The 13,568-nt window shown below is 42.3% G+C and overlaps 1 protein-coding gene and 1 long non-coding RNA gene across 3 annotated transcripts in view; one reads left to right on the top strand and one right to left on the bottom strand.

Annotated features, from left to right (window-relative positions):
• Positions 1-11,376, bottom strand: part of LOC118381597 (solute carrier family 2, facilitated glucose transporter member 9-like) — a 25,558-nt gene extending 14,182 nt beyond the window's left edge. Inside the window, exons 1-3 of one of the 2 annotated variants that reach the window (XM_052503253.1) lie at positions 11,207-11,376; positions 6,044-6,142; positions 1,757-1,917 (exon numbers count right to left, since the gene is read on the bottom strand). In XM_052503253.1, coding sequence (XP_052359213.1) covers positions 1,757-1,917; positions 6,044-6,142; positions 11,207-11,251 — 305 coding nt within the window. In that variant the 5' untranslated portion in view covers positions 11,252-11,376. Of the gene's footprint in view, positions 1-1,756; positions 1,918-6,043; positions 6,143-10,340; positions 10,358-11,206 lie in introns of those variants that run through there. The other variant, XM_052503254.1, reaches the window with a different exon arrangement.
• Positions 8,275-9,173, top strand: LOC127919539 (uncharacterized). The gene is made up of 3 exons (XR_008103262.1): positions 8,275-8,478; positions 8,696-8,757; positions 9,099-9,173. It is a non-coding gene; the product is annotated as an uncharacterized LOC127919539 (long non-coding RNA).
• Positions 11,377-13,568: the final 2,192 nt, after the last annotated feature.

Raw genomic sequence — 13,568 nt, forward strand, 5'->3', positions numbered from 1 at the left:
TTCACAACTCTTAGGACAACTTGAAAATCAGAGACAAGGTTTGAATATTGCTGCCCATCAATGATTCCCAATTAAATTTAATGAGCTTGCGCAATTTTGACCAAAAACAATGAATATACAGTATGTTCTCCTAATAGTTGTGCAAAGTTGACAGAATCTTATTCCAAATGATTCACGGCTGTAAGGGCTGCCAAAGGTGCTTCCACCAGGTATTACCTCAGGGGGGTGGAGACTTATCCATTTATGAGTGTTCTATACATTTGTTCCACTTTGAAAATGTGGAGTAGGTTGTGTAGATCTGTAGGAAAAATATATACATTTGAATCCCTTTTTAGATTGAATTTTAAGGCAGCAAAATGTGAAGTTCAAGGGGGTGTAGACATTGACAGGCACTTGCACCAACAAGAGTGGTCACAGACGAATGTGACCATCATTGAGTTGTTTACTGGTCAGTCAATGACGTTATGTCAATGATGTTATGTCAAATGACGTTATGTCAATGATGTTATGTTAATGACGTTATAAAAACAACGAGAGTTGGCACACTGCGTATGTATAACCTCCCAGTAATTGATTGGGTAAAAACACACCAACGTTCCAGCATCACTGTGCCCTTCTTCAGGGTAACGTCATAAATGCTTGAACCAAGTTATGTAGACAAACAGTGCAATTAGTGCAACCAATGACAATAGTGAGGGGTGTGTCGTAATTGCTAGGTTGATCAGAATGAATTGAGCGAAACTGTTGAGAGACAATAGCCCACAGCATATTGAAGATATTATTTCATTGTTGCCATTAGCGTTAGCATAACATTGGCATCAACGTACATTGTTTCATTTAATGTCACCCATATATTTAAATATTTCCAATTTCACGCAATGTTTTTGTGACATGCAATCTTTTGGTTCAACCATAGTGCATAATAAGAGTCATCAACAGGGGGAACAAGATAGGGTGTACTCTGATAAGCTGTAGAAAGAATACATTCATTTACAAGACCTGATCACAGAATATAGAATTGGTCATAAGAACGGCCTGAGATCAAAGTCAATATTCAGACCACTAGGGGTCAATATTTTTAGACAGGATATCCAGAAAGCCACCCTCTAGTAGTAGTAGGATCTTCATGTTACCTCCTCTCCTTGGTAGAGCAACATGCTCAATGCCTGTGTATTTGAGGGAGGAGATTGGATGGTTGGCTTCAACAAATTGAACTGCTACTGGATAGTCAATGTGCTCACACCTGATTGAGCTGCGGTGTTCAGCTATGCGTTGTTTTAATTGTCTTTTCGTTTGTCCTACGTTGGCTTTTCCACATGAACAGGTGATGAGGTGAATTACTCTCTATGTCTTGCATGAGATGATGCCCCTCACAGGGATTTTTTGACACATGTGGGTGTCTGAAGAAGGATGTTTTTGTAGTGCTATTGCACTGTCCGCATGAGCCACATTTGTAGTTCCCATTTGGAATGTGTGTGAAGAGTGTCCGAGTGGGCTCAGGGGGCAGGTCCGATCTCATTAAGCTATCCTCAATAGTGTGACCACGCAATTGCACTGTTTGTCTACATAACCTGGTTCAAGCATTCGTGACACTACCCTGAAGAAGGCACATTCTCTGTTAGTCAGCACCTCTACACTAAATCATTTTCTCTGGGTGTGCGCCAGCTCATGCTTTTTATGATGTCAATGACGTTATGTCAGTGGCGTATGTCAATTATGGCTGGAGGGGCAAGTCTAAGACTTGGGGCTGTCTTACCTTCCAAATCTGGTGACTAGTATGCCCACCGTGAGGCTGCCCACCATGCCCCCGATGGCAAACACAGACACGGTGACAGAGTAGAACAACGTAAGAGTCTTGTCGTCCAGACCCGTCCCGTTCCTTGCTACCATCGTCTGGTTATAGAATGCCTTGATGTACTGGGAGAGGAGGAAGAGAGGGAGGAAGAGTCAAACATACCGTAGATACTAGCTAGAAGCAGACACCATCTAGATTGCTAGAAGCAGACCCCATTGTCTTGTTGTAAAGCTGCTTTATCAAATCAAATCGAATTTTATTTTTCACATACACATGGTTAGCAGATGTTAATGCAAGTGTAGCGAGATGCTTGTGCTTCTAGTTCCGACAGTGCAGTAATATCTAACAAGTAATGTAACAATTCCCCAACAACTACCTAATACACACAAATCTAAAGGGGTGAATGAGAATATGTACACATAAGTATATGGATGAGCGATGTCCGAACGGCATAGGCAAGGTGCAGTAGATGATATAAAATACAGTATATACATGTGATGAGTAATGTAAGATATGTAAACATTATTAAAGTGGCATTATTTAGAGTGACATTGTTTAAAGTGACTAGTGATCCATGTATTAAAGTGGCCAGTGATGTAGGCAGCAGCCTCTCTGAGTTAGTGATTGCTGTTTAGCAGTCTATGGCCTTGCGATAGACTGAAAAACAGCTTCTATGTACTGAGGAAGGCGAGGAGAAGGAGAAAGGGAAGAATGTATATAAGGAAGTCATATCAAGAAGAGTCTAGAAGTGATGCGCTCAACAGACAATACCCAGGCTTTTATTTTCTAACTATTTACATGTGTCTTTTGGCATTGATTACATTTGTCTGTAGCGTTTTCATTCCCTTTTAAGAGAGATTATGAAGGAAAATCTATTTTCATTCAATTTCAGTGCAGGCACATACAGTGCATTCAGAAAGTATTCAGACCCCTTCACTTTTTCCACATTTTGTTATGATACAGCACCACAAAAGACTATTTAAGGTTCTTTAACAACTTCCTGAGTAAAGGGTCTGACTACTCATGTATTTCTGTTTTTTCATTTTTTAATACATTTCTAAAAAACTGTTTTTGCTTTGTCACGACGGGGTATTGTGTCTAGATTGATGAGAATTTGTATTTATTTAATCCATTTTAGAATAAGGTTGTAAACGTAACAAAATGTGGAAAAAGCCAAGGGGTCTGAATACTTCCCGAATCCACTGTACGCCTGGCTATGCACCTCCTTTCCTGTCCTCTTTTTCTAATACGGGCCTCTCTCCTTCTCCAATGACATTATTGTCTCTGAATCAGCGTGGTGTTACTATTATGTAATTAATTCATCTTAGCTCTGCCTCTCCCTAGCCTTAGCTGAAACAGAGCAGCAAAATACAACTCTCTCAGTGGAAGAGACAGACCTGGGTTCAAATACTATTGGAAATCATTTGAAACATGTAAGGTGGGCTTGATTGAGCTTGCCTGGCACAATGTAACCAATAGAATAGTTGCAAAAGTGCTAAACTAACTCATCCGACAATCCGGGTGGACTAAAACAAGCGGGCAAAGTATTTGAAAGATTTAAAATCGTATTTGAACCCAGGTCTGTGAATAGACACCACAGTCTCGTGACAACCCATTTGGCAGGAAGGAGGGTCATTGATGGCCCTGATTCCCCATGTGACTTCCACAATAGTGCCAAAAGATTGCCACTGATTTGTTGGTGAAGTGTGGGACACTTATTCTGCTTGTTTTCCAGATGTGAAAGACTAGGTTGTGTTTTGGAGTTCTAATTATACTGTATGTCCACTGGGGAATTTGAGGTCAGGACAATAAAAGGAGGGAACCAACAATTGGAGCAAGGGATTGTGTGACAGGGATGTAATCGATAAACATTCCTAAAATGGTTGTAAGAAGAGGGCGTGGACAGATTTGACCTTGGGATTGAAATGAAAAACATTGTAATATCCATCTCTAAAGAAAACAACCCTGTCGTCATCCTCATCCATCCTCATCCTCATCAACCACAAGAACAGTAACATCAGGTATCCATGAGATAGGGAGGTGGTAGCATTTTCACTCATTTTACCATGCAACAATGCATCATGTATGGCCTGATTTGCCCAAGTGTCTGTGGGTTAGAGATGAGTATGATGTGTCTCTTCTTTAACGCCCAGGAAGCTCCGATTCAAACTCCCATTAGACAGCTCTGCAAGCGGCCACCGGTGGGTTGAATAGCGGTTCGAGCTTTGGGCCAGTAACCAAAAGGTCGCTGGTTCTAATACCTGAGCCGAAAAGGTGAAAATCTACTATGGCTGACTCTGTACATTTTTTTTTAAAATAATTCACTGCACCTATCCGGTGTGGAACAAAAAAACATATATTTTTTAAACTCTTGAGTGTAGGGGGCAGTATTTTGATGTTTGGATGCAAATGAAACTGCCTATTTCTCAGGCCCAGAATCTAGAATATGCATATAATTGTCAGATTAGGATAGAAAACACCCTACAGGTTCCAAAACCGTCAAAATATTGTCTGTGAGTATAACAGAACTGATATTGCAAGCGAAAACCTGAGGGAAATCCAACCCGGAAGTGCTGTTTTTCCTGAAAGCTTGAAATATTATCGATTATATATTGTAAAAACAACCTGAGGATTGATTATAAAAAACGTTTGACATGTTTCTACGAACTTTACGGATACTATTTGGAATTTCCGTCTGCCCCGTCGTGACCACTCGAGCCTGTGGATTTCTGAACAAAACGCGCCAACTAAATGGGGGTATTTTGGATATAAAAATTATCTTTATGGAACAAAAGGAACATGTATTGTGTAACTGGGAGTCTTGTGAGTGCAAGCATCCGAAGATCAAAGGTAAGCAATTCATTTTATTGCTTTTCTGACCAATCTACTTTGCTGCTAGCTGTTTGTAATGTTTTGTCTGCTGGGAGAGATGTCCTTACATAAACGCTTGGTAGGCTTTCGCCGAAAGGCTTTTTTGAAATCTGACACGCCATGTGGATTAACAACCAGCTAAACGGTGTTTTGCTGTATTGCACTTGTGATTTCATGAAAATTAAATATTGTTCGTAATTTAATTTGAATTTGGCGCTCTGCAATTCAGCGGATGTTGACGGAAATGATCCGGCTAACGGAATGGGTGCATCATTAATATACATGCAACCGGAAAAAAAATGCCTATTCGGTACCTCCACTGCAAATCACTTATTTATGCGATGCAGAAGTCAGAAGTCAGCTGAATACATTGGAGCAAAATGTTGCTTGTACCTTTTTACTTAGACATTCTCTTGTTTTTCTAACATACTGGCCGTAACGGAGGACATTAAATAGTTGCTCAGCGAAACACCATATTTGGCAACAAACATATTTTGACAGCATAGCGCTTCCAGAGCTGTCGAATGGGAGTTAGACAAGAGACACGGCATACTCATCATCTCTAACCCAGAGACACTGGGCTGATTCAACTTCAGACACCAATAGTCGCTGTGGAAATGTGCGATTATATTGTCTATGGAAGTGTACGTCAATGGCCATTGTGTGTTATGTTTTTATCACACCATTTTGTCTCCATTAGACAAATCAATTTAGTATATAAGATCTCTATCCAGGTCTAAGATGGAAACGCTCTGCAGGAGCAGGCCTTACAACGTCAACCGTTCCCCATTGTGGAAATAACACGGTCTAATGTGAGGCTGACTGAATTGACGCAGTTCACACTGAACCGGTTCAACCATCCGGGTCAACACAAATCTACCACAACCAGGAAATCAGGGGACAAGACTCATGGATCGGCTCACGGGTGAAGTTTCCCCCCTGGGTACAGACGTAGGATCAGCTTCCCCTCCCCTAATGTAAACGTTAACCAATAGTGGGGAAAATGCTAAATGACCCCAGATCAGCAATTTCACACTACTCCCATGACTCTAGATGCGAGGAGAGTAGTAACACGACGTGAGCAGAATACTCATGGTGGTAATCCTATACAATACATATGGTGTCTTAGTTTGTGTAGCTCCTATGTTATATTCCACTAACTACAGTACATATGTACTTATAAAAAGGATTGGTTCGGTCATGGAGTCTGTATATTCAAAATAGGCCTATTCCTGTTGACTGTATGCATCTCACTGAATTGGTATAGGATTGGTTCGAGCAGGTAAAAATCAGGTAAAACCTGATTCACAACCATTTCAGTGTATGTAGGCCTGCAGTGTCTTACTGCATAGAGATGTTTACTGTGGGGCCTCCTACCTCTGCAGGAGAGTTGACCACGGCCAGGTTGTAGCCATAGAGCATGGAGCTACCGAACGAGGCCAGGAAAGCCACGGCCAGCAGCGACTTGGTGAGAGACTAGAGGAAGGAAAAGATGACACAACATTAGGAGATGCTGTACAGGTGTAGGGTCTTCATTTGATCATCCTGTTGCTCCAGGATTATTTTCCTGTGAGAAACTGGTCAAATTAAGATCCTACACCTGTAGGAACACTGCAAAACCTGATGAGAAACATTCAAGACATCTGATAACATTTGGATACTTTTATCATACAACATGACCAGGGCCCAGGGTTTTTTCTGAGCACATATACTGACCAGGAAAACCCCTAGGCCCTGGTTTCAGGTTATTAGGTTATCAAATTGAGACCTAGTTACAGGTTATCAGGTAAAACCGAGCCCTGATTACAGGTAAAACCTAGCCCTGATTACAGGTAATCAGGTAAAACTCAGGGTCCTAAATACATTTTGAAAAAAGGTATCCAAAAGGATGGTTTGGCTGTCCCAATAGGATAACCCTTTTTTGGTTCCAGGTTGAACCCTTTTGGGTTCCATGTAGACCCCTCTGTGGAAAGGGTCCTACATGGAGCCCAAAAGGGTTCTACCTCGAACCAAAAGGGGTTTTCCAAAGGGTTCTCCAATGGCGACAGCAGAATAAGCATTTTAGGTTCTAAGCACAATTTCTGACCAATATATCTATGATCGTTTCATTAATAGAGTCGTGTGGTGTAGGCCTAAGTGTTGGAGAGAACAGTACAAACTGTGACAATAAATACTACGAAAACAGGTCATTGGGCATTTCAATGGAAAACATACATAACCATAGTTCATTATGCTTAATGATGATTTAAAATCAACCTGTCAACTTAACAGCTTTCTGTGAGGTACTGTACAGTTGTCATAGGGAAGCTGACCTGAATGTAGCTACACTTCAACACTTACAGCATAGTATTATTGATATTATGAGCATTAAACTGTAGGTTACACGTCAGAGATCAGTTCTGGATAAACATTTCTGCAGTGCAAGAAATTATTAAGTGAAGTATACAACTTTTACTGTTACTAGGCTACTTTGACAACAACAACCGCAGCCACAAAATGTGTTGCTATAGCCTTGTGACAAATCGAGTAGCTGGCTGGCATGCAAGTTTTGGGTGCCGAGATTAGTGCCACTATAGAATGAGAGCATAGTGTATAAGGGTGTCAGAGTCCGAAATGGTTCATTTCAATTCTTCTGTCTGTGGGAGGATTAGTATGGAATTATGAGATGAGTACATGATTTTGCATGTACAAGCATTTAATACATCATAAATAGGGTATGGGTCGGATACTGTCTGGGACAAGGAGAGCTGTACTGGACCTTGACCGGACCTGGGTCATGTTCATTGGGCACGAAACAGAAGATAATGGATTGAAAAAGGGAGGGACAACCTGGACTTGTCCAATAAGAATACTTGTTTTCTTTTTAGGTTGAAAAACATTTTTATTATTAATCTGTTGCGTGCCTGAATGAATACAGCCCTGGTTAGTCAGCCTGCTGGAACTGGTCCAACCCTCGAATCAGTTGGAAGCTACTCAGCTACCACCTGCCAAACACAGAATGACTGTACACGGTTTCAGGTGTTGGTTTTTCCCCCAACCTGGTGTAGCAAGAAAAGGCTTGAGGAAAAGTGTTTTTTTAAACACTACAGATAGTTGTAAAAAATATAAACTTGTAGAATTGGTTATGGACAAACTTGACAGTTCAATTAAAAAAAACATGTAATCTAAATGTAAAGTTGACAGAAAATCCCTTTACAAGGTCAAACTCTATTCTATTACTCAGAGTGGGACAGAATCAGAGTAGGCTACTACGACCAATAACTACCAGAATCATTGTGTCAGCATATAAGCTAACTGCACTAACTTGATTGATGGCCTGCAATGGCTTCTTGATAGCTAGCTATAAGGTTGGGAGACTGGGAACCTACTGTAGCTAAAGCCAACTTCATAACATATCTAGTTGGCTAGTAGTATTACAGAGAAACACAAAATTAAAACAAAAAATACAAAACATATTCTAAGGGGGCACGTGCCCCTGTGCCCCTATGGGCATGACGGCTCTGCATATACTGAGACATACTCGGCTAATTAGAAGTACTGTGTTATTGTATTCCTAGGGGTGGTGTAGTAGTCAGGAGCTCTGCCTGAACTTATTCCCCTGTCCAGATGCTGAACTCCAGCACAGCCAGTTTAACTGACACCCCCAGTACACAGGGTCAGTAGCTGAGAGAGGATTTAACTACACCCTAATAACCAAACTGAACCAAACCTCATCAGGAGTACAGCAGGAAGCAACAGAAGCTGCCATATTGCTTTTGGGAAAGTCAGCTGTGGACTGTAGGTATGGGGGTGAATGGTCGAGTGGAGAGTAGGTATGGGGGTGAATGGTGGAGTGGACTGTAGGTATGGGGGTGAATGGTGGAGTGGACTGTAGGTATGGGGGTGAATGGTCGAGTGGACTGTAGGTATGGGGGTGAATGGTGGAGTGGACTGTAGGTATGGGGGTGAATGGTGGAGTGGACTGTAGGTATGGGGGTGAATGGTGGAGTGGACTGTAGGTATGGGGGTGAATGGTGGAGTGGACTGTAGGTATGGGGGTGAATGGTCGAGTGGAGAGTAGGTATGGGGGTGAATGGTCGAGTGGAGAGTAGGTATGGGAGTGAATGGTCGAGTGGAGTGTAGGTATGGGGGTGAATGGTCGAGTGGAGAGTAGGTATGGGGGTGAATGGTGGAGTGGACTGTAGGTATGGGGGTGAATGGTGGAGTGGACTGTAGGTATGGGGGTGAATGGTGGAGTGGACTGTAGGTATGGGGGTGAATGGTGGAGTGGACTGTAGGTATGGGGGTGAATGGTCGAGTGGAGAGTAGGTATGGGGGTGAATGGTGGAGTGGACTGTAGGTATGGGGGTGAATGGTCGAGTGGAGAGTAGGTATGGGGGTGAATGGTCGAGTGGACTGTAGGTATGGGGGTGAATGGTCGAGTGGACTGTAGGTATGGGGGTGAATGGTCGAGTGGAGAGTAGGTATGGGGGTGAATGGTCGAGTGGAGAGTAGGTATGGGGGTGAATGGTGGAGTGGAGAGTAGGTATGGGGGTGAATGGTGGAGTGGAGAGTAGGTATGGGGTGAATGGTGAATAGGTATGGAATGGTGGAGTGGACTGTAGGTATGGGGGTGAATGGTGGAGTGGACTGTAGGTATGGGGGTGAATGGTCGAGTGGAGAGTAGGTATGGGGGTGAATGGTGGAGTGGACTGTAGGTATGGGGGTGAATGGTCGAGTGGAGAGTAGGTATGGGGGTGAATAGTCGAGTGGAGAGTAGGTATGGGAGTGAATGGTTGAGTGGACAGTAGGTATGGGGGTGAATGGTCGAGTGGAGAGTAGGTATGGGGGTGAATGGTGGAGTGGACTGTAGGTATGGGGGTGAATGGTGGAGTGGACTGTAGGTATGGGGGTGAATGGTCGAGTGGACTGTAGGTATGGGGGTGAATGGTGGAGTGGACTGTAGGTATGGGGGTGAATGGTCGAGTGGACTGTAGGTATGGGGGTGAATGGTGGAGTGGACTGTAGGTATGGGGGTGAATGGTCGAGTGGACTGTAGGTATGGGGGTGAATGGTCGAGTGGACTGTAGGTATGGGGGTGAATGGTCGAGTGGACTGTAGGTATGGGGGTGAATGGTCGAGTGGACCGTAGGTATGGGGGTGAATGGTCGAGTGGACCGTAGGTATGGGGGTGAATGGTGGAGTGGACCGTAGGTATGGGGGTGAATGGTGGAGTGGACCGTAGGTATGGGGGTGAATGGTGGAGTGGACTGTAGGTATGGGGGTGAATGGTGGAGTGGACCGTAGGTATGGGGGTGAATGGTCGAGTGGACTGTAGGTATGGGGGTGAATGGTTGAGGCAGAGTACAACAAGAACACATAAGGACAAGAGCTAAAATAATTATCTGGATATGATAGGCTACAACTCCACAGCAGGTGTACAGTAGTAGCCTATAGCATGACTACAAACGCTCAAGATGTACTAATATTTATATTGGGTGAATGAATAGACGAGTGTAAACAAAGGTACCCAGGGCCATTTTAATAGTTCCGTATAGAGTTCATAGACTCAAAACATCCTGATGTAAATGTATTATTAACATAGATGAGATATGGAGATCAATCCACAACAAAAGCTGTCCTTGTCTAAACTGCCTATAAGGATTACTCAAACACTTTGGGGCCTCCCACTCACGTAGTTCTGATGCTTCCTCCATCTTGAGATCAACATGAAACAAACAGGCAGAGAAGTTAGGGTGAACAATAAAAAGCATAGTGGAGCATGGCTAGCTTAGGAACCTAATTCAATCTTCTTAAAAGGCCAGTGGGAGAGACTAACAGACAACCACACATGAAAATGGCTGAAAAGGGACAATGCAGCATTGTAACATCCAATAGGTCGCTCTCGTCTTCTGACAAGCCTGGATTCAGTGGCTTGTATTGAAGTTCATAAGAGGCTTTAACGATCTTACAAACACATTTATTTCCATTAAAAGTCTCAGTTTCTAGGTATCCTTTTCTGAGTAAAACGTTGAAAAGGTTGCCACTTATAAGCTCAAATTGCAGCAGTTTAGATGTTCTGAAGCTTTAGCTGGTCTAGATGAGCTGCATTCCTTAGTGAATTGAATGCACTGGCTGAGAGATGAATGCAGAGAGGTTTAAACCAAGCAGCAGAATGCACTGTAGGCTACAACAACACATGCATGGTAATGTGTATTGGGCTAGGGTTTGAAGTCCACTACAATGGGCCAACAACGTTGCCATGCTATACATTTTTTTTTAAATCTGAAAGTAAGCCATACTTGTAGCCTACCATATATGGCCATAAAAGGGAAATGGCAAGCATGCTTTTAAAGATCAAAAATATATTCAAAGCCAGTTAGATCTCCAATGTGTAGTGTATCTCATATTCCCTATAGAAATGGAAAAAGTGATACTTGTAGAGAAGGCACAACTGTTAGAAAAGTGATGAAAGAAAATCTAATCCGTTTTTGTATGAAATAAATAGAAATCTCGAGGAATCATCAATAAGCCAATTATTAAAACAGAATCAACACTTACCCCCACACATTTCCCATCTTCTGCTAATAACACTTCCTCTGCCATCTATGAACTCATCAATAAATGCTCCCCCGGGTTTTCAGTGCGGTTTTAAAAGAAAGGAATGTTTATCCTACAATACTTTTTATACCACAGGCATCTCCATCCATGTTATTTTGGGTGGAAAGAGGCGGGTTTTGACAACTGACATAATTGAGAAGTTGTGAAAGCTTCTGCCCACCAATCCGCAGAGCACAAAGCCTACAGGTCCCTCCCAGTAGCAAACCAACCTCCTCGGTTCTGCTTGACGGACTGCAGGCCATCACATGATGGTTGTCAGCGTGACTCTCCAAGGCAAAGGCAACTACCATAATGAATTCAATCAGCTTTGCCTCTGGTAATGTGTTGTTAAGAGCCTTCTGAATAAAACCGACTGGAGGTAAGACTCATAAGTGCATTAAAAAAAGACCTAAAAGGACAACAATGCTTCTTTGCTAGTCTAAAGTGTATTATTGTAAAAAAATTAAATAAATTAAAAAATCATGAACATTAAAGGCCTACACTCTACAATGTCCTTCATACATTTAGGCTATACATTCTCAAATTGTCATTCAGTAGACACTGTGTAACGAGTGTGCTGAGAGTCGGGAAACAAGTTCAGGGAGTGAGTGTTTTAATGAATGAAAGAACCAACGAACACACCGACATGAAAACAGAGTCAATAACACCTGAGGAAAGAGCCAAGGGGAGGGACAGATATAGGGAAGATAATCAAGGAGGTGATGCAGTCCAGGTGAGTGTCATGAGGCACAGGTGTGCGAGACGCTGGTGACAGGTGTGTGGGATAATCAGCAGCCTGATGACCTAGAGGCCGGAGAGGGAGTATATGTGACACACTGATTCATAAACATTGTAGATAGGCTAGCCTACTATACATATCACTTTATGTATCAAATTAAATGTTATTGGTCACATACACATATTTAATCAGATGTTACTGCGGGTTTAGCAAAATGCTTGTGTACAGCACCAGTCAAAAGTTTGGACACATACTCATTGCAGGGTTTTTGTTTATTTTACTCTTGTCTACATTGTAGAATAATAGTGAAGACATCCAAACTATGAAGAAACACATATGGAATCATGTAGTAACCAAGAAAGGGTTAAACAAATCAAAATATGTTTTATATTTGAGATTCTTCAAATGGGCCACTCTTTGTCTTGATGACAGCTTTGCACACTCTTCAGATTCTAAAACCAGCTTCATGAGGGAGTCACCTGGAATGCGTTTCAATTAACAGGTGTGCCTTCTTAATAAAAGTTAATTTGTGGAATTTCTTTCCTTCTTAATGTCTTTGAGCCAATCAGTTGTGTTGTGACAAGGTAGAGTTGGTATACAGAGGAAAGCCCTATTTGGTAAAAGAGTCCATATTATGTCAAGAACAGCTCAAATAAACAAAGAGAAACGACATTCCGTCATTGCTTTAAGACATGAAGGTCAGTCAATCCGGGAATATTTCAAGAACTTTTAAAGTTCTTTAAGTGCAGCCGCAAAAAACCATCAAGTGCTATGATGAAACTGGCTCTCATGAGGACTGCCACAGGAAATAAAGTCCCATAGTTACCTCTGATGCAGAGAATACGTTCATTAGAGTTAGCAGCCTCAGAAATGGTCAGTTAACTGCACCTCAGATTGCAGCCCAAATAAATGCTTCACAGAGTTAAAGTAACAGACACATCTCAACATCAACTGTTCAGAGGAGACTGCATGAATCAGGCATGGTCAAATTTCTGGTGGAAATCTGTGCTTTGGTCTGGAGTCCAAATGTAAGATTTTTTGGTTTCAACAGCCATGTCTTTGTGAGATGCAGACTAGGGTAACAGATGATGTCCGCATGTGTGGTTCCCAACGGGAAACATGGAGGGGGAGTGATGCTGTGGGGGTGCTTTGCTGGTGACACTGTCAGTGATTTATTTAGAATTCATGGCACACTTAACCAGCATGGCTACCACAGCATTCTGCAGCGATACGCCATCCCATCTGGTTTGCGCTTAGTGGGACTATAATTTGTTTTTCCTCAGGACAATGACCCAAAACACACCTCCAGGCTGTGTAAGGGCTATTTGACCAAGAAGGAGAGTGATGACCTGGCCTCCACAATCACTCAACCCAATTGAGATGATTTGGAATAAGTTGGACCTCAGAGTGAAGGAAAAGTAGTCAACAAGTGCTCAGCATATGTGGGAACTTCTTCAAGATGGTTAGAAAAGCATTCCAGGTGACTACCACAAGAAGCTGGTTAAGCTGTCATCAAGGCAAAGGGTGGCTACTTTGAAGAATTTAAAATCTAAAATAAATATTTAACTATTTTTTTAGTTACCA

Source organism: Oncorhynchus keta, unplaced genomic scaffold, assembly GCF_023373465.1.
Source record: "Oncorhynchus keta strain PuntledgeMale-10-30-2019 unplaced genomic scaffold, Oket_V2 Un_contig_1690_pilon_pilon, whole genome shotgun sequence".
In the NCBI taxonomy this organism is placed as follows: domain Eukaryota; kingdom Metazoa; phylum Chordata; class Actinopteri; order Salmoniformes; family Salmonidae; genus Oncorhynchus; species Oncorhynchus keta.